Source organism: Nymphaea colorata, chromosome 14 (assembly GCF_008831285.2).
Source record: "Nymphaea colorata isolate Beijing-Zhang1983 chromosome 14, ASM883128v2, whole genome shotgun sequence".
Lineage (NCBI taxonomy): Eukaryota > Viridiplantae > Streptophyta > Magnoliopsida > Nymphaeales > Nymphaeaceae > Nymphaea > Nymphaea colorata.
In genome coordinates this window covers 12,422,427-12,444,590 of record NC_045151.1, presented here as the reverse complement: position 1 = coordinate 12,444,590, position 22,164 = coordinate 12,422,427, and the positions used below count along the sequence as shown (strand labels likewise).

At 42.3% G+C, this 22,164-nt stretch overlaps 1 protein-coding gene across 5 annotated transcripts in view; it reads left to right on the top strand.

Moving 5' to 3' along the window:
- LOC116267614 (putative lipase C4A8.10) overlaps window positions 1-22,164 on the top strand; it is a 57,456-nt gene that overhangs the window by 11,072 nt on the left and 24,220 nt on the right. For 4 of the 5 annotated variants that reach the window (XR_007572045.1, XM_031649458.2, XM_031649456.2 and 1 more), the window contains 4 exons: window positions 9,865-10,134; window positions 21,650-21,813; window positions 21,896-21,951; window positions 22,072-22,124. Coding sequence is in view for 4 of the 5 variants with exons in the window: in XM_031649458.2 (XP_031505318.1) it covers window positions 9,865-10,134; window positions 21,650-21,813; window positions 21,896-21,951; window positions 22,072-22,124 (543 nt within the window). In the remaining variant the exon portion in view is untranslated. The remainder of the gene's footprint in view (window positions 1-9,864; window positions 10,135-21,649; window positions 21,814-21,895; window positions 21,952-22,071; window positions 22,125-22,164) is intronic. The other variant, XM_031649460.2, reaches the window with a different exon arrangement.

Here is a 22,164-nt window from a genome sequence, read left to right as displayed (position 1 = left end):
ATCACAATCCTAGGATCCCACGACCCTAGGAATACACATTCATACATTTGCCCCAGGCAGGGATTTGCCTGGAATGCTGCCTGTAGAAACACAAAGCGGAAGAAGAGAAAGGAAAACAAACACAGGATTTACGTGGAAAACCTCAGAACGAGGTGAAAAACCACGGGGAAGCTCTAACCTAGGGGCAAAACCGCAACCCTAGGAGAAAGAAATCTTAATTCACTTAATCAACAATTACAATAAGTGATTAGAATAAAAGAGGGAGGAAGAGAGACCCGTCTAGGGGACCGAGCCTGTCCTCGGTTCTCGCGCCCATGGGTACCGGGTCCATATCCAGACCCGGTTCCCTATTACACGGTATTCTAACACTCCCCCTCAAGCTTGGCATACATGTCAAACATGCCAAGCTTGCTAACATTCTTTTCAAGTTGAGATGTACATAAGGCTTTAGTTAGAACATCTGCAATTTGATCTTCAGACTTCATATAAGGAAGAATCAACTCCTTTGAATCTATGCGCTCCCGTATGAAGTGGCGATCTATCTCCACATGTTTGGTTTTGTCATGCAAGACGGGATTATTTGCCAGGTTAATCGCAGACTTATTGTCACAATACATTTTCATCTTCTCTTCAATTTCAATTCCAATATCTGCTAGAAGAATCTTTAGCTATAACATCTCTGTAACCCCCATAGCAACAACCCTGTATTCAGCCTCAGCACTGGATCTAGAACAGACCTCCTGCCTTTTACTCCTCCATACCACCAGGTTTCCCCCTAGAAAGATGCAGTACCCTGTGGTAGACCTTCTGGTATCCGTGCAACCATCCCAATCGGCGTCAGAGTATCCTTCAATATTAAGTTTGTCCTGCCGTGTATACAGTAACCCTTTACCTGGGTTATTCTTCAGGTACCCCAACACTCTTTCTGCACTCTTCCAGTGACAATTAGTAGGAGCATGCATAAACTGACTCAACACATTTACAGCATAAGTAATATCAGGGCAAGTAAGAGTAAGATAAATAAGCTTACCAACCAGCCTTTGATACCGTCATTTTCCTTCCTCATCCAGGATGTTACCAGTTTTGATACTTATCTTTGTACCTGACTCCATTGGAGTTAGAAAGGGCCTGCATCCCAGTTTACCTGTCTCTTTCAGGAGGTCCAGAGTGTACTTACTTTGGCTCATAAGAAGCCCTGTCTTTGATCGAGCAATCTCTATTCCCAGAAAGTACCTTAATTTTCCCAGATCTTTAAGGTCAAATTCAACAGCTAACCTCTCCTTCATCTTCCTTTTCTCTTCTTCATCATCACCTGTGACAATCATATCATCAACATACACAAGAAGAATGCTCACCAGGCCACTTCTCTGCTCAATGAACAGGGTATGATCACCATTTCTTTGTTTGTACCCATTTGTCTTCATTACCACCCTCAGTCTTTTAAACCATGCTCTAGGGGACTGCTTCAGGCCGTACAGGGCCTTCTTGAGATGACAGCATTTTCCACTTTGAGCATATCTGGGAGGCATGCTCATATAGACCTCCTCCTCTAGATGGCCGTTCAAGAAGGCGTTCTTGACATCAAGCTGGTCCATGCCCCACTTCTTTTGCACTGCAAGTGCCAAAATGACCTTCACAGTCTTCAGTTTTGCAACAGGAGCAAAGGTTTCAAGATAGTCAATTCCGTATTTTTGGCTGAACCCCTTTGCAAACAGACGAGCTTTATACTGTTCCACAGTGCCATCAGGTTTATACTTCACACTAAACACCCACTTGGAACCAACTAAGTGAGTTCCCTTGGGAATATCGACCACTTCCCAAGTGTTGTTCTTTGCCAAGGCACCCATCTCCTCTGTCATAGCCTGTAGCCATTTAGGATCCTCTCTAGCATCTTCCACACACCTGAGAATCACAGACATAGACAGAGTGGTAATAAAGCATTTGTATTCTTTACTGAGTTTTGAATATGAGACAAATCTCTGAATAGGGTGAGAAGTACATGACCTGGTCCCCTTGCGCAGGGCTATGGGAAGCTCTTCATTCATTGGACTTGGTTCATTCAGGGAACTCATAGGATTGGGATTGGTTACATCAACAGTCTCAACCACATCTTTCTCCTTTCTAGTGTAAACCTGCCCAAACAAATGATCACGGGATGTGGGCTGATCATCCACAGGGCCCCCTTCCACATGACTGTCTTTATCATCTCTAACTGTATCTTCCACACTATGACTAAGTTTGTAGTCCAAGAAGTCAGTAAACTGAATAAGCTGATTTGGAGAATACTCTTCCACACTGTCCCCTATACACTCCCCCTGAAGAGAATTCACAGGAAAATATGCCTCATGTTCATGAACGGTAACATCTCGGGAGACATAGATTTTGGAGGTAGTAGGATCAATAAATTTATATCCCTTCTGAGTGGAGGAATACCCCAAGAAGACAGCTTTGACAGACCGAGGGTCAAGTTTCTTGATGGTGGGACTATGGTTATAAACAAAGCAAACACATCCGAACACCCGAGGAGTAAGAGGCCAGGGGTTATGAGTGGGACTGAGCACAAAGTAAGGAGTACGGCTATTCAACACACAAGTGGGCATACGGTTGATGAGGTGGGCACTAGTGAGGAGAGCATCGCCCCAGTAGCGCTTAGGAACGTGTCTGTGGAACATAATAGCTCGGGTGACATCTAATAAATGGCGATTTTTACGTTCGGCCACGCCATTTTGAGGAGGAGTATAACTACAGGACGTCTCATGAACAATACCCTTGCCCCGCAGGAAGTCATCCAGGGATTGGGAGACATACTCCCTGACATTATCAGTACGGAAAATCTGAACAGAGGTCTGAAATTGATTTTCGACAAAGGCAACAAAATTTTTGACAACGACAGGAACCTCACTGCGTTCTTTCAATAAGTACACGAACGTACAATGGGAGTAGTCATCAATCAGAGTCATAAAGTAATGGAAACCACGACAAGTGGGTACTCCCGAAGGACCCCAAACATCATAGTGAACCAAAGCAAAAGGACGAGTGGTTTTATTGATAGAAATAGGGTACGAAGCTCTAACATGCTTAGCAAACTGACACACGTCACATGTGAAGGAGTCCATGGAAACAGAAGTAAACAACATAGGAAACAACTTCTTAATCAACTGGAATGGGAGATGTCCAAGGCGCTCGTGCCATCTCATAATGTTAGACCTGTCCTCCACGCCCGTCAACTGTCTGCTAGTGGCTGAGATGAGAGTAGAGGCAACCTATACGGGCAGTCTGTAGAGGCCATCAATAACCGAACCAATCCCAATCTTCTTTCCCGTCACCAAGTCCTGCAGGGTACAATGATCAGCAGAGAAAATTAGATTACAATTGAGTTCTTTGGTGATACTACTGACAGATAACAAATTCATAGGAATATTGGGAATATAAAGAGCATTATGCAGAAGATATTTATTTAATAAGAACAAACTCCCTTTTCCACCCACAGAGATCGAGGACCCATTAGCCATAGATACGCGTTGCTGCCCTGAAGACAATTTGTACTCTTGAAACATCTTAGGGTTCCCTGTCATATGATGAGTAGCTCCACTGTCAACTACCCAATCACCAAGTAAGGGATTACCTTGATCACCTGTGGCAACAAGAGCTTGGGCTAACTGAGCTCCCTCAGACGTGGAGGCTTCCTCCTTAGTAGTAGATAACCGGCTGATGTAAGCTTGTAATTCCTTGATTTGGTCAGAGGAAAGCTTTAGTTTTTCAACACTGGGAGAGCTAGTATCAGGCACAGGAGGACCCCGCCTACCAGAGGGAGGACGACCATGGGTGAGCCTCTTCTCAGGATGAAGATCCCAACAAAAATCAACTGAGTGTCCCAACTTGTTACAGTGACTGCAACGCCGAATAGGACGCTGCCCAGTCCCTAGAGCACGACTAACAAAAGCAGAGGGTGAACTACCATGACTAGAGTCAATATGCATCACTTGACGGCGTTGTTCCTCAGATTCCACCCGGGCATACACCTCCTCAATTCCAAGGGCCTCGTCACAGTTGAGAATTTGACTCCTAATGGATTCAAACTCATCACGCAGACCTCCCAGAAAAATAAAAGTGCGGTCCATCCATTCTTTCTGCTAGTACAATTCATGATCAGAACCACAATTCCAGTCATCATTTACATGATAATCCGGTTCCTCCCATTTAGTCTTCAGGGCTGCATAGAAGGATGCCACAGACAAGTCACCCTGTTTAAGAGAATAGATGTTGCGTTTAATCTGGTATGTACGCAGGACTCTCTTTTTACGGCCATACATCCTCGCAAGCACAGTCCACATGTCATATGAGGTCAACTTTCGCACAATAAGGGGCTGAATATAAGCAGAAACAGAACTAATAATCCAAACCTTAACTTGACTATCTTCCAACGCCCAAGTCGCCTATCCAGGATCAGTTTTACTAGGCGCAGGTTGCTCCCCAGTGATATAGGGCAGACGACCGCGACTAGTGATCCCAATTTCAAGCGCAGCAGACCAAGAGAGATAATTGTCTTTATTCAGCCGAATAGAGGTGACTTGAACAGGCAAATTTTCGCTCTTGGTATTGTTGCCCATGTCAAAGGTAACATCGGTCTTGGAGGTCATCTCTTCAGCCATAACGACCACAAAAAAAATCCAACAGTCAGAGAATACCAGAAAAACGCAGGAGGAGGACCCGGGCACTGTGGCACTTTGCCTACAATGGAGGACGGGCAGCGGGATTTCCGGCAAGCAGGCACAGGGCGGGGAACAGGCCAGGCGACGGTGGGAGGCGTCGAACAACGAGCGGCGTCGGCGGACCCAGGCGACGTCAGGCGGTGTCAAACCGACGGACGGTGGCGGCGCACTCCAGGCAACGGCGGTCGGCGGTGGGACGGCGTGCTGCGTCGGAGGCGGGACTTAGGGCGACGTCGGAGATAGAACTCCAGCAAGGTCAGACTTAGGGTTCCAAAAAAAAAAACCCTAAATCACACACGAACGAAGAAGCCAAACAGCACGAACCTAGCTCTGATACCATGTAGAAATACGAAGCGGAAGAAGAGAAAAGAAAACAAACACAGGATTTACGTGGAAAACCTCAGAACGAGGTGAAAAACCACGGGGAAGCTCTAACCTAGGGGCAAAACCGCAACCCTAGGAGAGAGAAATCTTAATTCACTTAATCAACAATTACAACAAGTGATTAGAATAAAAGAGGGAGGAAGAGAGACCTGCCTAGGGAACTGAGCCCGTCCTCGGTTCCTGCGCCCATGGGTACCGGGTCCATATCCAGACCCGGTTCCCTATTACACGGTATTCTAACACTGCCATACCTGTGGCGCGCTCACAAACTCTTCAAAATGCCTCAAGCTTCGAATCCGGTAGCTCAAGGTCGACGGGACGTGCCCGGTGTTCCTAGACATAAAAAAAATATAAGATTCCTACTAGATACCCAAACAATTCAAACAACTACAAAACAACATCATTGAGGCACGTGTCATCGCCTTAAGAGGGTGTCGACGGGTAGTGTCGACCTACAAACTCTCCAATAGGTCACTTCCCAACTTCTTGCCGTGCCAACAGATGTCAAAACTCAATGCTTCGCCCAATCCCTCACAACACATTTCTCATTTGCTTTCTGTAGTCTAGGCATCAACTCCATAGTCACACCCAACTTACGTATGCTTTCCCTATTTAACTCCAAGATGCACTCATTCACAAAAAACGTGTGCCACGTGCTCCCTAAGAACACAATCTCTACTATGCTTCCCTATTGCTTCAAAAATCAACTCATCATGCTTAAATGATCATTATAGGCATGAATCAACACTTCTCCATCATAATCCTAAACTTCTCCAAAAACAAAATCGTTAACATGCGTCCCAAATCATCAATTCTAAACTCTAACATGCTCAAACAATAATTATACATGCTCTAATAGATAATATTCAATAATCTCAGCTCAAAAAGGCCTTGCTCACCCCAATCTAAGTGTTCAAACTGCTGTGACGCCTCCAACAGCCTCCTCAAGTTTTCAGTCAAGTGCCACCGCCAAAAATCGCTTGCTGCCTTCACCACTAATGCCCTCACTTCACTGGTATGAGGAGAAAAACGTCCCCAAGCTGCAATTCCAAACCCAAAGACCACAAGAGAGTCAAAAAAAGAAAAAACAGCCCTAAGGAAGGTAAAAGAGGACCTTCCGCAGTGAATAATTGGTCCCGTAGAAGATGAGGGACACTCCGAGTGAGGGAGAATCGGCGGGAAGGAGAGAGGGCATGACTGAGGGCTGCCGATAGTGAAAAACCGACAGGAAGAGGGTTCGGGCAAATGAGAGAAACAGGTTGAGGGGAGGAAAAATCGAGCAGGGAGAAGGAGGCGAGAGAAGAAGGGAGGAGGGCTCGAGCAAGGAGGAGAGGGACAGCGTGAGGAAGGAGAGAGCGCTGCAGAGAGGGAAGGATGCGCATGAGAGAAAGGGAAAGGTAGGCAGAGAGGGCGAAAGAGGGAGCTTACCCGCGTGCTGCCGCCGTCGCCGCCGCTGCCATCGTTGCCAACGCTGCCGCCTTCTTCTTCTTTGCTGAGTTCCAGTCATGGGTAAGGGAGAGACGAAGAGGGGAAACGAGGGAGAAGGGAAAGCGAGGGAGGAGAGGCGGAGTCAGTCTCCTTACGCATGTGTGGGGTTCGGGTCTGTGTCTGGACCCTGACCAGACCCGTCCTGCAATAAACCGAGTATTACAAATACTCAGCCTTCCCTAGGACACCCAGGTTGGGAAGGCGGGAGCCCAACGCTCCAAGCACATCACACAACAGTACCTTGGGGCCTTGCACCGCCTGTGCTCCAAACAGGCGAGACCAGTGGCGAAGGCGGGACAACTCCCAAACACATAGCCACATCCCACTGGCCTCTCATTTCTTATTCTTTCATTATTATCATTTTAATAGCACATTCACAAAATAATTGGCTAGCTCATGAGGTTGGTACACTTCACGAGTGCACCCACACCTCCAATTGCCTCCACACGAGGGCCATACATATCATTACATTCTTAGCTAGCCGTCACACTGTACGGGTACAACTACCCTCCAATTCATTCATTTGCATTCATTGCCCGCGGCAATGCATATGCAACAAATCACAACATTCATATTCATAAGCACTTACGTCTTTCAAAACTTTGCCAAATCCCGGAGAGTAGTCTCAATCCGTGATGGCTCGTAGCTGTCCTATGCAATTACCATTCTATGATGCTCTTTAATGCACAATCGGGGTCGAGGAGACACTCGACTCGATACCCCACCCCATCTGTCCTAAACAATTATCAATTCTAACATGCACATGCAAATGCGTAACAATTTTCAAAACGAGCTTTTCTTTCCAAAACAAAACTTGTCACATGACAAACCATTCACAAAATGACTGGCTAGCTCATGAGGTTGGATCACTTCACAAGTGCACCCACACCTTCAATTGTCTCCACACGAGGGCTATACATAACATTAATAGTCTTAGCTAGCCGTCATAACAATACGAGTACAACTACCCTTCAATTCATTCAATTGCATCATTGCCCATGACAATGCATATGCAACAAATCACAACATTCACAATCACACACATCAGTCACATCTTCCAAAACTTAGCCGAACCATGAAGAGTAGTCTCGATCCGTGATTGGCTCGTAGCTGTCCTTGGCAATTATCATTTTATGATGATTTCTAATGCACGATTTGGGGTCGAGGAGACACTTGACTGGATACCCCACCTCATCTGTCCTAAGCAGTTATCAATTCTAGCATGCACATGTAATGCATAACATTTTCAAAACAAGCTTCTAATAGCTTTTCAAAACAAATTTTATCATGAATCAAATCATTTGCATGCATACATACATTCACTTACAAAACAATCATTCAGTCACATCGCAATCCTAGGATCCCACGATCCTAGGAACACACATTCACACGTTGGCCCCAGGCAGGGATTTGCCTGGAATGCCGCCATTCCTGTTGCGTGTTCACTAAACACCTTGAACTACAACCCACGTTGCTCAAGGCCTACTTGACGTGCCCGGTGTACCTGCAAACATAATCAAATGATAAGTTCTCTACTTGTTTTGCTTTCCAATTTATACAAATATGAAAATACAATCATTGAGGCATGTCATCGCCTCAAGAGGGTGTCGACGAGTAATGTCGACCCCCAAAGCCCTCCAATAGGCCAATCCCCAACTCCTAGAGGTTGTCAATAAATGATTTAAGCTCCGCGCTTACGATTGAACCAATCACTACTATGTTTCTCCCTTGCTTCCGTAGTTGAGGCATCTTCCCCGCAATTAAGATTCTCAACATACAACGCATATGTACATCAATAGAAGCATATTTCCCAAGCTCGTTAAAACGGTTCTAAACCTTCACCACAACATCACAATCTCTACCATGCTTCCCTCTTGCTTCGAAAATCAACACCTCAAGCTTAAAAGATCATTATAGACATGAATCATCGCTTCTCTAACTTAATCCTAAACTTTCCCCAAAAAGCAAAGTCGCTAACATGCATCGTAAAATCACCAATACTTAATTCTACCATGCTCAAACAATATTTATACGTGCTCCAACAAAAAATATACAACAATGTAGGCTCGATTAGGCCTTGCTCACCCCAATTAAAGAGTCTGAACTGCTGCAGTCCTCCCGGCAGCCACCTCACGAGTTCGAGAGGTCCTCAAACGGCTAAAATCCCTCAATGCCACCACCACCAACGCAGTCTAGTCGCTGTTATGAGGGGAAAGAACACGTCCCCAAGCTGACATCCGATCAAACAACAATAATATAGTGAAATAATCAGTGAGGAAGAGTGCTCGGTTGGGGAAAAAGGGAAAAACAATCAGAAAATGGGGAGCGAGCTTGAGTAGAGGGCGTGTGGGCAGGAGGAGGGTGCGGGTAGTGTGAGAGGAAGAGGGGCACAACACGGGAGAGGGAAAGGGCGTGGGCAGAGGGTGCCGACGGAGAGGGGAGAGGCTGCGTAGGAGGGAGGAGGAGAAGGAAGAGGAAGGAAGAGGAAGAAAGCAAAGAGGGTTCGCGAGGGCTTACCCGAGCGCCGCCGCCGCCGTCCACCTCTGTCGTCACTGTCCTTCTTCCACTGCCTGCTTCTTTGTCACAAGGATCGGTGAGAGATGAGAGAACGAAGAAGAGGGAGGTTATGCGGAAGGCAAGGGAGAAGAGATGGAGAGGAGGAGAAAGCTAGCGTCGGGCTCCTCTTCACGCCTGGAGTTCGGGTCCGGGTCCGGGTCTGGACCCGCTCCAGTCCAACCTGACTTAACAAAAAAAGAACGAGCGTTACAATACTTGCTTAGAACAGCAATTTACTTAATAACAAAGTCTTACAAATCAGCTCACCCAAGGAGCATAACTAAATGAAAGGAATTACACTATTTCCCCCTTATCAATTACAGATTTCTAACAATGCCATCCCCTTTCCTATTTCCTTTAGTAACCTAACATCCTAATTTCTTTCGGAAACCTAGCTTCCTAATTGTTTTAGGAATATAGCTTCCTAATTGTTTTAGGAATATAGCTTCCTAATTTCTTTAGCAAACCTAGCTTGCTTTTGCTTTGTTAACTTAGCTTCTAAGTTGTTTTAGGAGCTTAATTTCTATAGGGGTCCCCCTTCTTTCCTTTATAGTAAGCATTTGTTTTTCACAAAAGATTACTAATACTTGTTTTTCTTAAATAAGTGATTCGTTATTTTATAAATTTGTAAACAACTATGGGAATTCATGCGAGCCTTAAGCAATGCATAGCATCTCCATACATGGCAGAAATCTTTTCTCTAGCTTCTGGTTCTTGCTGGCAGGTAAAATTGGTCATTGAGCGTAGGCATGGACTGCAGAAGGTCTCTTTTATTGCTCATTCACTTGGAGGTCTGATTGCAAGATATGCTGTTGGAAAGCTTTATGTGCCTCTTCTTAATGAGAAACCTCCCACTGTGAATGGCAATTGTTCAGAAAATAACGTGTCATTGCAACCTCAGAATAAGCACCAAGGAAGTACCATTGCAGGACTCGAGCCAATGAATTTTATAACTTTCGCAACACCTCATCTGGGTTCAAAGGGAAATAAACAAGTATGTCCACCACCTGATGCATATTGATCAACTGCTGGAACATGTCAATTTATGGATAGAACTTTTCTGTGACAAAATATGGACGTGAAGTGAGCATGTTGATGTCACAAAATAAATACTCAACTGCCCCTGCAGTTTTAGTATTTTTCTTTTTACCTTGCTCTCCTGACAAATAGCTTTGTGCAACATTTTTTTTTTCCAAATGGCAATCCTTTAGCAAAAAACATGGTAGCATGAAAGTAAATATTGGAAATAGATCTGTCTAACATAACTGCTTTTATCATTTCTGGTCAGTGACTTATCTAATTAGGTGAATAAAACCTGCAACATAATTGATGTTCCTGCTGTGTAAGAGAAAGCAGTTAAAGTATAAGCTTTTCAGTCTGGTTCTGTACGTGTTCCCGTTTAATATTGCATTTCCTTTTCCTTTTCTGCAAGAACATTTACTGTTTGTCAAAATGCACAGTGCTTTGTTAATCTGGCATTGGTTTATTATTTTGGTGCTTTCATTTTACTAAAATGGAAGAACAGTCATACCTTTCCTCTTTCAGTTTGTTGTATAACTGTGGTGTTGCGGTTGCAAAATCTAGTTATGGAATCATGTTGTACATGGTTGGTCTAGCTTCAGGAATTCAAACTGTCCTATCTCAGATGCAAAATATTGTGCATGGTTGCTTGATTTGCCTGTTTGTCTTCTTTCTTGTTCTTCAGGAGACAAGTCTCTCTCTCTCTCTGTGTCTCTCTCTCTCACACACACACATATATAGATATATATATTTATAGGAAAATGGTTAGCTACCAGACCGTCTTATGCTAGACTTGATTGAAATTGTCTGGGCGCTTTGATTCTAAGGAGTTCCAACGGTGGAGATTAAGTTGAAACAATGAAATCCAATTATATTTTCACGAGACCTATGTCACATGGGTACGGGTACGGGTGCCGGTACTGGTACGGGTACAGACCATTTTAAAAAAACTTGGGTACGGGGGTACGGCCGTACACACACACACACATATATGTCAAAAAATGCAGAAAAATATATTTGCACATATCTATATCAAAAATTACAGACAAACAGAATAACATATCATCATATTCAAAAATCATAATGCAAAATACATTCAAAATAGATGAATCCTCTCATGAAACGATATATCACAGGCTCACAACAATAACTAGGGAAGACGCAGTTAACAGGGATCATGTAGTGCAAAATCATATGCAATAAAAATGTATTGTTGGCAAATTTGTATTGTATAATACAATACAAATTTGCCAACATTAATATCTACAATTCTACATGCAGCACTCATGCAGTACAACGGCATGAGTGCAGCACTCAGTTTACATGCCCTGCCGGCAAATCCAATCCACATTCAACAATATTCTAAGACAGTGAAGAATGAAAAGAAGGCCTCTATTATCTGAATCTCTGGCTTACCAGGAAGAAAAGAACATCAAGTTTATTATGAAAACACACAAACAAGCTGCAAATCACATTGACACATGCAAATAAACACACAAAACACATGAGGAAGCGGCTGGGCTATAGGTTTCACCAAAGGGGGGCGAGAAAACCCATCACCCGGAAAACAAAGAGAGAGAGATTTGAAACCCTCTCGGGTAGAGAAAGGGCGAGCCAGAGGGAGGGGTGATGGGTTTTCACTTTCAGGCGGTGAGCTTTCTGCACACACAACCCGTCGCCGGCGGCGAAGGCAGGGGCGGAGCAGATGAAAATGAAAACAAAAAATGAAAAAAACATCACAGTCACCTCCTGCCGTCGCCGCTGTCGTCGCTGCTGCCGTCGCCCCTGTCGTCGCCATTCCCCCCTGGGTTCACCGCCCCTGCCGTCGCCTGTCGCCGCTGCTTCGTTGCCGGCCGGTGAAGGCAGGGGTGGAGCCGATGAAAATGAAAAGAAAAATGAAAGAAAAAAAATACCGTGAGAAAGAGGAACGAATGCTGTCGCTGGCCACCGCTGCCGTCGCCAGTCGCCGCGGCCGCTGCACACTCGCCGGAAATCATCGCCAGTCGAAGGCTCGAAGCTGCGGTCGCTCGGTGAGAGGTAAGAAAGAGTAAAGTCGAATGTTTTAAGGGTTTCGTTTCTTTTTTAACGTTAAAATGGGTTCAAAAGTTAAAATCAAATAATCGTTAAAAATAAAAAACGGACGGATTTGGACTCAGTCAAAGTTGACAGTATCCAAAAATGGACGGATACGACCTTCGGTACGTTGACCGTACCCGGTATGGTCAATGCCGCACCATCCCGTACCGGTGTCGTACCGGTACCGGACGGGTACTCCACCCTCCTAGCCGTACCCGTGTTACTTAGCACGAGACTTAAATACTCAATGGAAGAAACAAATTAGTTTCCTTAACTGAGATTTCTTGCTTTCTTTGAGGGGTATTTCAGTCTTTAAAAAAATACAACTAGGTTCTCATTTTTGTTTTCAACTTAATCTCCACTATATGATCTTAAAATCAGTGACACAGACAATTCCCATCAAGCTTGACATATTAAGGTCTGGTACCTACCTGTTTTCTTCTATATATATATATATATATATATATATGTCTGCAAGTACAAGTATTAATACATCTCACTTGACATAGTCACTTCAATTTCATTGAACAACAACATTGATAACTTGCAAAATTGTACACGTGTTGGAATTCGTTCTCCTATCTCTCTTTGGATGGTAGCATGACTCTCTATGGATTTGAATTTATGAAAATAATTAAGTATTTGTGTGCACAGTCAAGATCAGTAGTTCGAATTTCAATCTTAATGTCAAATTGAGATTTAGATCTGCACTTTATGTTACACCTTCTGATTTCAAACTAAATACTAGCTTGCAATAGCCAAAGCCTGCTGATTGCTTACAAGTTTTATGGAAACATTAACTAGATTTTCAGATTGTTGGGATTGTTTGATGATTTCAATTTTCAGTCCAACAAATAGACTTGAAATGGATCTCCATGTATCCAAAGTCCAAACATAAGCATCACAAGAACCCTTGCCAGGTGTGACCTAGGTAACAATGCAACTTTTTGAGTTTTAAAGAATTTGGAGGAGAAGATGTCAGAGAGAGCTCAATGCAATGTGAGAAACCAATCTGCAATGAATAGCTGGTTGATTGCCTCATTTTAAAATATGTCTATAAACTATTCAGGTACAGAAATACCTATCTTTTACAATGAACTAAAGCATGCTAATAAAGAATTTCAAAATACAAATAAAAACAACTATACACATTGGATTAGTACAGTTTGGATTTGGATCCAACTTGATAGGTAATATCTTTTCATTCTCCTCAAGTTGTATATAGATAGCTTTATACCATGGACAATCCGGGTTTGGAGCCTAATCCCGGCCCGACCTGGTAACACGCCAAATGTTACACCATTGGTGAAGAAATCTGCTAGCTGAAGTTCAGATGAAAAGCAGGCAATGCCAATGGCCTCTTTAGAAAGTCCTTTCTTACAAAATGATTGTCTATCTCAATGTCTTTGGTTCTTTCTTGGAATGTATGATTTCTGGCAATACAGATGCACTCTTGATATCATAATATAATTTAGATGGTTCTTCAATCCTAATTCCTATATTTTGTATGATGACTTTTCAACCAAATAATAATCTCCATAGATGTTGAAGCCACAACTTAATATTCAGTTTCAGTGGATGACAATGAATTCTTCTATTGTTTCTTGCATTTCCATGAAATTTGTAATGTATCTAAAAAAAATACAAAAGCAAGTGGTAGAGTGGGTTACTAGGATCACCTTCCTAGTTTGTGTTAGTGTAAGCAATCAATTCCAGAGGTAATGGAGAAGGTAAATCTGCTCCCTTGTTAAGAGTTCTCTTAAACTATTCAGATAACTGCTTCTATATAAATTGACGTGGGAGCATGCTGAACTGACTTGCTACATGAACTGCATCATAATGTGAGTCTGATGATGGATAAGTAAGACAGGGCTTCGATGGGCTGTCCATATGGTGTCGGATTTTGTAGAAGTTTACCATCATTAATCTTCATTTTCACAAAAAAGGCTTTAGGTGTCCCAACTATTTTGCCATTGGTTAACCCTAACCTAGTTGTAATGTGAGTTACAAACTTGATTTGGGACAATGAATGACTTAGAAGCTCTTTCATTTATCAACTGAAAAGGAAGAATATGGCTCTTGCATGACATATGCTCTCAAACACGATTCTTGAAGATGATGCTTCATAGTCAAATCCCACATGTTATAGTTTGAGGAGTTGACTTTATAGGGGACAATCACATTGTTTTTATTTCCCATGCTCAAGTGATGAAGAGAAACTTAGAGAGCGAAGATAGATGGCAAGATGTAAGATGACTAATGCTCGTTAAACTTGTTTCTCATATTATTGTTTACTTATGTACTTGCTACTTTAGTTGTTTTTCTTTAATTTTTTCATTACTTATCCATTTTACTATTTTAAACCTGAAAGCTTATGCTTCAATGCCTTGAGGCTTATACCTTGCCTCATGATAGGCTCAATGCCTCGCTTTGCCTCATCGTGTTTAGCAACATTGCTTCTTAGATCAACCTGGCTTGTAAAAATACAAGCCTTTGCAAATGATTTGAAATCAAAACTTCAAAGATACTCTTACCAAATATCAATCCACTCTAATGAATCTTAATACCTTGCTAGTCACATTCAAAATGGATATAATCATAGACCAAATAATAATACTAAAACTTGTTATATCCATAATAGTGCATGACAAGAGACATGCCTATTATAATGAATAAATCTCTTATTTATAGACAAGAGAGAACTAGCTATTGGGTCTGGCTGATGGTTAGAGGCCAAAAGACATTAATGCCCCTCAGACATTTCAGTTACTATAGAAATAAATTGAGAAATACAGAAAAAAGAAGAGAAAACTGTTTACACGAAAAAGATGCCAATATTTACATTAATATTCTATAAAAATATACCTATGTGATAGTGATACTATATAACCTATGCAACACGGGTACTTCTCCTACTGGTACCGTATCAGTACGATACTAGTACGAGTACCGATACATACTCGAGTACGTCCTGGGTACGGCGTTACCCGAGAACGTTTCCATCAATTTTCAGACTCGGTCAAAGTTGACCGAGTCCAAAATCGACCACAACGCATCCTCTATGATTTCACCCATAGCGACCAGTAGTGCTCACTGCTCAGGTGAACAGTAAGTGCAACTTCGATGACCTCCGTCTGTCGTTTTCTGGCACTTGATCGAGTATTCCGGTGAACAGTGACTTCTCTAGCGAAGGGTGATGCCTTTGCTGTGGTATTCAGATGTCATCTGCTTTTCCATCATTGATTTGGGTGTTTTTTTTTTCTCTGTCCAACGTTTAAGCTTCTTCCATCTCCGACAGCCTCATCCGTCGTCCAACAACCTTTCCCATCGACAGGTGGGTAAGTATTTTTCATCCTCAGTCGACTTCTTTATTTCTGCCACTTTCCCATTCTTCGATTTGGACTGCTTTGTTTGCAGTTCAGACACTGAAAACATGCCATTGTCGTCTAATTTGTGCGTTTTCTGGTCCGCTGGAGATAACCTGATTTGTGTGTTTTTCAGTCAACATTGTTGGAGCTGCATCACATAAGTGCGCATGTTGTGCACTTATGTGCAGTATCTATAAATTTATTTTGGATCATGATTTATGAACATGTTATTCTGTTTGTTTGAATTCCAATATATATATATATATATATGTGTGTGTGTGTGTGTGTGTTTGTACGGCTATATCCCCGCACCCAAGTTTTTTGAAAAGGGGCCGTACCCGCAGTCGTACCCATACCCGTACGTAGGTGACATAATATAACACACACTTATATATATATATATATATACACACACACACACACACACACACACACTGTCACGCCCCGACCTTTTTAACCCTCAAACTATTTTTTTTTTTTTTTTTTTTTTTTTAAAACATAAAGCATCGAGGTGTGACTACCAAACAATTCAAATTGACGATGAGCCAAGCAATTCAAAACAATGGGGCGAACTTTCATTAATATAACCATTTTGTTTCATACAAATTCACATCTATGTGCATGACCAAAATGCCCCAAAATCAATAACATTGATGCCTAACAAAAAGAAGACATCAATAAAACCAAAACATGACGCGCCGGCACTACAAACGACAATCCCAAAACCACCCCAGTAGGACGTGAGTGAAGCCATCCGCTCAACCTGTTGCCCCGGGTCCGCCAAAACCTGAAAAAGAAAACAACTGAAGGCTCAGCCTTCGCAGTATGGCAACAAGCCAGGAAAATGCCAAACCCTCTCAAGTAAGGCTCAATTAAAGGGACAAATATCAACCCATCTATCGTCATGTCGCGTCTGAGTGCGACACGTAAAAGCCACTTGATGGCCACACTAACACAACATCAGTCACATGCGAAGCATGCTTAAACATAACACTTGCATTCATATCAATCACATATACGTCAGTCACATGCATTCTGTCAAACACATTGCATTTTCATTAACTTTAGTGCATTAACAGTTCCTGTGGGTGCAACACAGGCACGTGCACACCGCGGGCGGCCTACAGCCGAGAGGCAACCCCCGTGGTGGCCCATAACAGTATGGATCCATTTCACCCGCTGCAGCGGTAGAGCACTCATCCCTGGATGTGTGAAGTCCAAGGTGAGATACTCAGCCTTCCCTAGGACACCCAGGTTGGGAAGGCAGGAGCCCAACGCTCCAAGCACAACACACAACAGAACCCTGGGGCCTTGCACCGCCTGCACTCTGACAGGCGAGACCAGTGGCAATCAAGGGGGACGTCTCCCAAACACATAGTCACATCCCACTGGCCTCTCATCTCTTAGTTATTCATTCTTATCATTATAGTTACACATTCACAAGATGACTGGCTAGCACACGAGGTTAGTACACTTCCCGAGTGCACCCACACCTCCGATTACCTCCACATGAGGTCTATACATACAATAACAGTCATTGCTAGCCGTCATACCATACGGGTACAACTACCCTCCAAAACATCCATTTGCATCATTGCCCATGGCAATGCATATGCAACAACATACACATTCATATCAATCATCACATCAATCCTCACATCAATCATGTCAATCACCTCTTCGAAAAACTTAGCCAATCCACAGAGAGTAGTCTCGATCTGCGGTTGGCTCGTAGCTGTCCTATGCAGTTATCATTCTATGATGCTTTCTAATGCATAATTGGGGTCGAGGAGACACTCGACTCGATACCCCACCTCATCTGTCCTAAACAGATATCAATTCTAGCATGCACATGCCAATGCGTAACATTTTTAAATCGAATGACTAATAATCTTTCTAACCCATTCATATCATGTAAGCAACATACACGTACTCAATCACAAAACAGTCAATCAATTAACATCACAATCCTAGGATCCCTTGATCCTAGGAGCACCCAATCACACAATTGCCCCAGGCAGGAATTTGCCTGGAATGTCGCCATACCTGTGGCGCGCTCACCAAATTCTTCAAAATGCCTCAAGCTTCGAACTCAAGGTCGACGGGATGAGCCCGGTGCACCTGCAAACATAAACAAGAATAAGGTTTCTACTAGATACCTACACCAATCAAACAAAAAAACGAACAGATACAAAAATAAAATCCTTGAGGCACGTGTCATCGCCTCAAGAGGGTATCGACAGGTAGTGTCGACCAACAAGCTCTCCAATAGGCCTCCTCCTTTACGTCTTGACGTCGCCTCGAATAATCAAAGCCTTCAACCATCAATCAAACCATCACTAATTCCTTTCTCAATAACGTTCTTTAAGTAAGGCATCAACCTCAAGTCACATCCCAAAACGCATATATCCCTAAATAACTTCATGATACACCTGTTTACCGAAGTCTGCGCTACACTCCCTAAGACGGTTCTAAATCTTCCCCACAACCTCACAATCTCTACCATGCTTCCCTAAAGCTTCGAAAATTAATCCATCATGCTAAAACGATCATTAAGTACATGAATCATCACTTTCCAACGCAAATCCTAAGTTTCCCCTAAAAACAAAATTACTAACATGCGTCCCAAAATCATCAATTCTAAGCTCTAGCATGCTCGAACCATAATTATACATGCTCTAAAAGATAAATACTCATCATTTTGAGCTTGATTAGGTATTGCTCACCCCAAAACAAGCATCCAAACTGCTACAACCCTTCAAGCAACCACTTCACACGTCCCATCAAGTGCCAATGCTCGAGATTGCTTGCTGTCGCTGCTCACTACACACCCTACTAGCAGGTAAGAGGGGAAAAACGTCCCCTAAACTGCAAACCAACCCCAAACGCCCAAAAAGTTTAACACAAACTCTGTTGCTAGGAAAGACCCACGGTAGTAGTGGGGGAAAAAAAACTTAAATAAACAAAGAAAAGGGACGCTGACAGAGAGGAGAGACAGAGAGAGGAAGGGTTCGGTCAAGGGGGAAAACGGCCGTGGGGTGAGAAGAGAGAGAAAGAGCAGGCGGGGGAGTGCGGGTGAGTGAGAAGAGGGTCGAGCGGTAGAGAACCAGCGGAAAGAGGGGAAAGAAAATGGCGAGAGAGAAGAAGAGGGGACGTGCGACAGAGAGCAAAACAAACAAAAGGGCATGAGTGGCAAAGCAAGAAAAATCGCACGAGAGAGAGAGGGTTTACCCAGCCGCCGCCGCTGCCACCTCCGTCGCTGTCGCCGTCGCCGTTCCAGCCACCACCACCCGACCGTCACTCTCCTCCCTCTGCGCTGCCACAGGAGACCACCAGAGACAACGAAGAAGGAAGGGAAAGGCGAGGGAGAAGGGCCTCGCGTCGGGCCCTTACGCGAGTGGGGGTCGGTTCCGGGTCTGGACCCTAGCTCGACCCGACCCGCCGAACCAACGAGCATTACACACACACACACACACACATAAATATCATGGGTTCAAACATAGAGATTTTTGCATGAAAAAGATGACAAGATTTACATTACATGAAAATGATCAAAATATTTACACACACATATATATACACACTTGTAGAGTGAGTGAACGATGACTCTGGTTATCTAGAGTCACCTAGCTATCTAACCAAGGCTGTCTATCTAAAGGAAATAGATGGTTGAGAGAGACTCAAAGAAAAAGGTATAAACTAATATTAGATGATGAAAATGCCCATCACCTTTTTTCTCCCTATTTTTCTCTTAACCGTTCATCTTATTAGATTGGACGGTGCAGATTAGATATCTGGTTGGCTCTAAAAAGCTAGTCACCATTCAATTTTCCATATATATATATATATAATCACTGCCACCCGATGCATAAGATCAGGTGGGCGTGATTAAACAAACTGCCCGATGTATTTGCATCAAGTGGTGTGTTGTAAGATGTTGGAGGATTTCTCCATCTAAATCTGGATGAAGAATATATATATATATATATATATATATATATATATATTGTAATTCTGCTTTATATTCATCTATGAATCAATCTTTCTGTCCCTTCTTGCGTTTCCCTGCTGACTGCTTCTTGAAAGCTTTTCATCCTCAACAAGACTTGCTGCACATCTCCTGCAGGTTTTGCTCCATTTTCTTCTTATGCTCTATATTGGTATTCTGTCCTTTATTTTCAAGTTTAAACCAGCAATAACCTTTATATTCCTCCTTTAGTTGCATAGATAGCAAGTAAGGATTGTTAGGTTTTGAATGTGCACGTCAATATACCCTTGCAAGAAGAAAAAAGGAGAAAAGGGAGGCCCAATCGTCACATCCTTGAATAACATGGACATTCCTCATCTTTTATCATGCACCTTAAGTAATTTAGCATTATTACCAGAAACATCCTTACATATGTCACATAGGTATAGGTATGGGCACGGGTACAAGTGTGTATATATATTTGTTGCATACTGTTAATGTTTCTTTCTTTATATCTTGATTTTTACTTGTTCAGTTGTTTATGACTTATGAGAAAGTTAGCCTTTATGATAGAAGTTTTATTTAGAAATTAGAAGTTATATTGAAGTTATTTAAAAATCAATATATAGAAATTTCTCATTAAGTCTCCTCATTAATAATTTAATACAGTCTTTATGTAGTGCATCTTAAGATGGGGTAATTGGGCTCTCTCTCTCTCTCTCTCTCTCCCCCCTTTATTATGCCTCTTTTTGGTTGATCTTCATTATTACAACATTAAATATACAATTAACCTTCATTATTACAGCACTAAATATACAGTTAATGTTCATTATTACAGTATCAAATGGTAGACATAACCATTAACCACAATATATACACGATAACAGAAAAAAAAAAACCCCTCAATTTTGGATGAAAAAAGTCTCGTCAACTTTGACCGAGTCTTAAAGTGGATGGGTACGGTCCTGGCTATGTTGAAGATCTCTGGTATGATTCTGACCATACCCAGCTGGGTACCAGTACCCATACCAGTACCATTGCGGGTCAGTACGAGTACTACTAGCATTACAAGTTTTTAATATGACACAGTATGACCCAACTTATTACATACTGTACACAATATAGGACCTGGATCTGATTAAAATCCGAAGTAGAAATTGATAACAATCCAATACTTAAGACTCTCCCTCAAATTGTACATGGCTTTGAATCATAGACAACTCATTCTTTAAATACTAGAACCGTTGTTTTGCTAGTCCTTTGGTATATAGATCAGCTTGATGCTCAGACCCAACTAATAACATAATGTACACAATATAGGACCTGGATCTGACTCAAATCCGAAGTAGAAATTGATAACAAACCAATCCTTAAGACCCTCCCTCAAATTGTACATGGCTTTGAAGTTTGAATCATAGACAACTTATTCTTTAAATACTTGGACCACTGTTTTGCTAATCCTTTGGTATATAGATCAACAACTTGATGCTCAGTTTGGATAGTGTGAGGTTAAATCTCTTTACCCTCAACTTTTTGTCTCAAAAAGTGTTGGTCTATGTCACACAGACTTTTCTAAAAACAGGCAGCACCTGCATGAGACAATGCTGACAATATTAATGGGTTTGCAGCTGTAGCTAAGGAACTTAGGAAAATGTATAAGCATAAAAAAACATTATAATCACAGTGCGTAACCTATACGTAGCAATATCAACATGAGAATGTCCACTATATATATATATATATATATATATATATATATATATATATATATAAGTATAAAATCTTATTTCATATAACTTTTCTGTATTTCTCTTAATTTACGGAAGGTTTTCTGATTGTTTCATTAGGAAAAAAATATACCAAAATTTACTCTTATGATGCTTCAAGAAACGCGTAGGCAGTTTCCAGTGAGGACCTACATTAAAACGGTTTTGTTGATTGACAATAATTATTGTCTGAGCAATCATGACTGACCATCTCTGTCTGTCTGTCTGTCTGTGTCCCTTCTCTCTCTCATGTGTGTGCATTGGAAGAAAAACATGGTTCAGTCAATTGTCAATTATTCTGGATGTTTTCAGCTCCCATTCCTCTGTGGTTTTCCTTTTCTGGAGAAAAGGGCGTCTCAAACAGCTCACTGGATTGTTGGAAGGACAGGGAGGCATCTTTTCCTTACTGATAATGATGATGGACTGCCTCCGCTTCTCTTAAGAATGGTTGATGATTTTGATGATCTTCACTTCATGTAAGTACTGAGAAGTGTGGGCTGTCTTTCAAATGTATTGATGTTACATCATGTGGTCTCACAAGTATGCAACCTATTGCAGATCTGCCCTTCGTGCTTTCAAGCGTCGTGTAGCCTATGCAAATGCAAGCTTTGACTGTATCCTATAGATGCAAGTAATGTTGTTCATACATGAAAACTAAGGCCTTGATCCCCCTTTCTTGATCCCAAAAGGGAAAAAGAGCACCTTCATTTTCTGCTTCTTTGACCATTGTAAAGATATGGTAGGGTGGAGAACATCTTCAATTCGTCGTCAAGATGAACTTCCGAAGGTTTATTTGTTTGACCATTTTCTAAGAAATTCCCTTGAAC